Source organism: Triticum urartu, unplaced genomic scaffold, assembly GCF_003073215.2.
Source record: "Triticum urartu cultivar G1812 unplaced genomic scaffold, Tu2.1 TuUngrouped_contig_4351, whole genome shotgun sequence".
Classification (NCBI taxonomy): Eukaryota; Viridiplantae; Streptophyta; class Magnoliopsida; order Poales; family Poaceae; genus Triticum; species Triticum urartu.
In genome coordinates this window covers 1-2,746 of record NW_024114933.1, presented here as the reverse complement: position 1 = coordinate 2,746, position 2,746 = coordinate 1, and the positions used below count along the sequence as shown (strand labels likewise).

Genomic DNA, 2,746 nt, shown 5'->3' with positions numbered 1-2,746 from the left:
TATGGTCACAATTGTTACCTCAAAATAAAATAAAATTGTTAGCTTAATAGCGAGCTCATACAAGAGGGCGTCCATGATAAGAGATGGAGATGAAGTGTCGAGCCGGACTGCGTGCGGCGGTCAGACAACGAGGACAGCATGCAGTTAAATATACGGAGTATCTCCCAGTGATGTGGCATTGGTTGTCACCTTGTCCATTTACTATAAATAAATATGGTCGATATGCACACTGCATTCGTATTTATCGGATCGGATCGGATCGGATCGTGCAAGTTATAAAGTATAAACTCATGTACTACTAGTAGCTTCAACGCTCAAGAAAGCCGGCTCCTTTATCCTTTTAGATCCCAGTCATGGCGATCGTCGTTAGCTCCTTGGCCTCCGGATCCTTGCCATGCAGTCCGGAGGTTTCTGGGCGACGACGGAGCTCACTAGTGTCTGCCCCGCCTCGTCGCCGGCAAGCCCTCGCCGGCTTGGCGATCAAGTCGCGGGGCATCAACCGTGTCCAGCCGACGACCAGAGGAGCAACACGGTGAGTGTACTGATGTTCTGATCACCCTGTCTAAGCTTCCTACTAGCTTGTATGTTGATGGCAGTATCTTACAAGATTGTTACATACGTAACATTTGACCTATTTTGTTCAGGATCCCCGCAGCCGCAGCTGGTCCAAGCTCCGGAGACCGAGCAGGAGGAAACTTCCCAGTTCCCAACGTGCCTTCATGGTGAGTACAAAAGTGTTAACATGCACTGTATTTCTGAATCTGCTGTCGATTTCCTTCACACATTGACGAGCTACGAGCTTCTCAGGGTGAAGATGCTCGTCGGTGTCTTCTTTGCCGCAGTACCTCTTTACAGACAGATGAGAGCCCTGGAAGGTAAATACAAATCCACTTGTGGGCTACTACCTTTTCCATTAGTTCCATAACAGAAATAACATAGCATTGGATAATCACCTCTTAGAGGTCCTTTGTCCTTTTATTTTGCTTTGTACATATACTGTTTTATATTATTATAATGAAAATTACTGTAGAACAATTGTTCTATGGTTTCGGCTTAAAAAAACAGAAATAACATAGTCCCAGAAGATAGAAAAAGAGGCAGAGTGCCAAAACATGATATAGTACCAGCTACTACCGTCCAGAGCGGCTAATAAGAGCAACACAGCCGAAAAGGATATGCGAATCGGGTACTGATACAGTACCAGGTACTCCACTACCGTACCGTCCAGAGAGGCTAAGGGCCCTAGGCATCGCGCGCCTTCTGCACCACATTCGGCACCCATCAGGATTCCTTTGTGACCCTCATTCTTCAGTCCTATCCAAGTATTAGATCAGGAGGAGCACATAGACAGCACCATTGTCAAAGGTGAGCAAACCACACAATGCTCCAAACATACCTTGTTCCGACAAGTCCAGATCACCTAGCAAAGGGCCGCGATCACCCCAGGAAGGAAAGCCTGAGGCGAGAGTGGACGATCTGCACACAGGGGCATCTGCACCCGCTTTTCAAAAATGTACTTTTTACGTGTTTTGTAATGTTCAAAAATTCTATTAAAAAATATGCATACATGTTGGCAAAGATACGTCCACGGCACAAAATTTTGTGTAAAAAAGTATTTTTGTTTTGTCTCAGTAAAAAAGGCAAATTTTACTGCTTCTAAATAGCGTTTCATGGCACAAAATTTTGTCTTTTTTGCATAGGCTACAAAAAAAGTTGTTTTTCTGTGAAACTTTCTGCACACACATGGAATATGGAGATGTCCGCGTGCACCCTTTTCAGAATTTTTTGACATTGCAAAATGTATTTTCCAAAATGGGTTGATATGTACCCAGGTTCATCCATGCACTTCTCAGTCTGAGGCTAACTATAAAACTGCCAAAAAGAGTTTTCTTTTAGAAAAGGAGGATGACCCCCGGCCTCTGCATCTAGGAAATGCATACGGTCACTTTATTAATTATTCTCGAGGACCTTACAAAGTATTACAACAATATGCTTGAATCCGCCATCTTGACAACATATGCCACTACTCATATCCATATGATGAAGGGGTGCTAGCTGGGCCAAATACCGAGACCACTCACCTAAGCATATCATCAAAAGCCAGAAGCCCCAGTCGAGCCACATACCGGGTCTGGGGCATAAACTGGTTTGACGCACTCACATGTGTCGTCGCCGCCATCTTCCACAGGTCCGTCTTCAGAGCAGATATTGAGGCTTCTACCTTGTCAGGCCACTCTGCCATCGACGCCACCATGACGCGAGACAACTACCTCCTCCCGCGCGAGTCCATCACCGCGCATCGGGCGCCGAGTGTCCACTGCGCCAATCCGCTGAGATCCGCCGTCATCAATGTGTAGGATGAAGCACCTCCACCAAAAAAGCCGCCCACTGGTCCCTCGATCCCGTGTACGCCTCCAAGAATGATGCTCCCAAGGAGGAAACGACATCAACGCGTCGCCGTCATCCGATCTACTGATCTACGGTTTCCCCCGGAGGTAGCGGGTAGAGGTCTGGAGTTTCTCCACGACGATGCCTTCAAGAAGGTAATGACACAAAAGAGTGCCGCCAACGCCGGTCTTAGCATCAAGCTGAGAACTAGGCTTTCACCTGGATCCGCTCGAGGAACCTCCATCAAGTATCATGTGCATGGGTCGCGGGCGACCTGAGCCGCCGCACATCGAGCAGGTCGCACCGGCCAGATCAGATATGCCCAGAGGGTAAACCACACATGGCGCCGACCCACGCC

At 47.6% G+C, this 2,746-nt stretch overlaps 1 protein-coding gene across 1 annotated transcript; it reads left to right on the top strand.

The window, feature by feature from the left end:
* Window positions 1–239: 239 nt before the first annotated feature.
* Window positions 240–2,552, top strand: LOC125527698. Its single transcript, XM_048692217.1, has 3 exons — window positions 240–532; window positions 645–722; window positions 808–2,552. Exons 1-3 carry the CDS (start codon window positions 354–356, stop codon window positions 923–925), a joined length of 375 nt encoding a protein of 124 aa, XP_048548174.1. The 5' UTR covers window positions 240–353; the 3' UTR covers window positions 926–2,552.
* The last annotated feature ends 194 nt before the right edge of the window (window positions 2,553–2,746 follow it).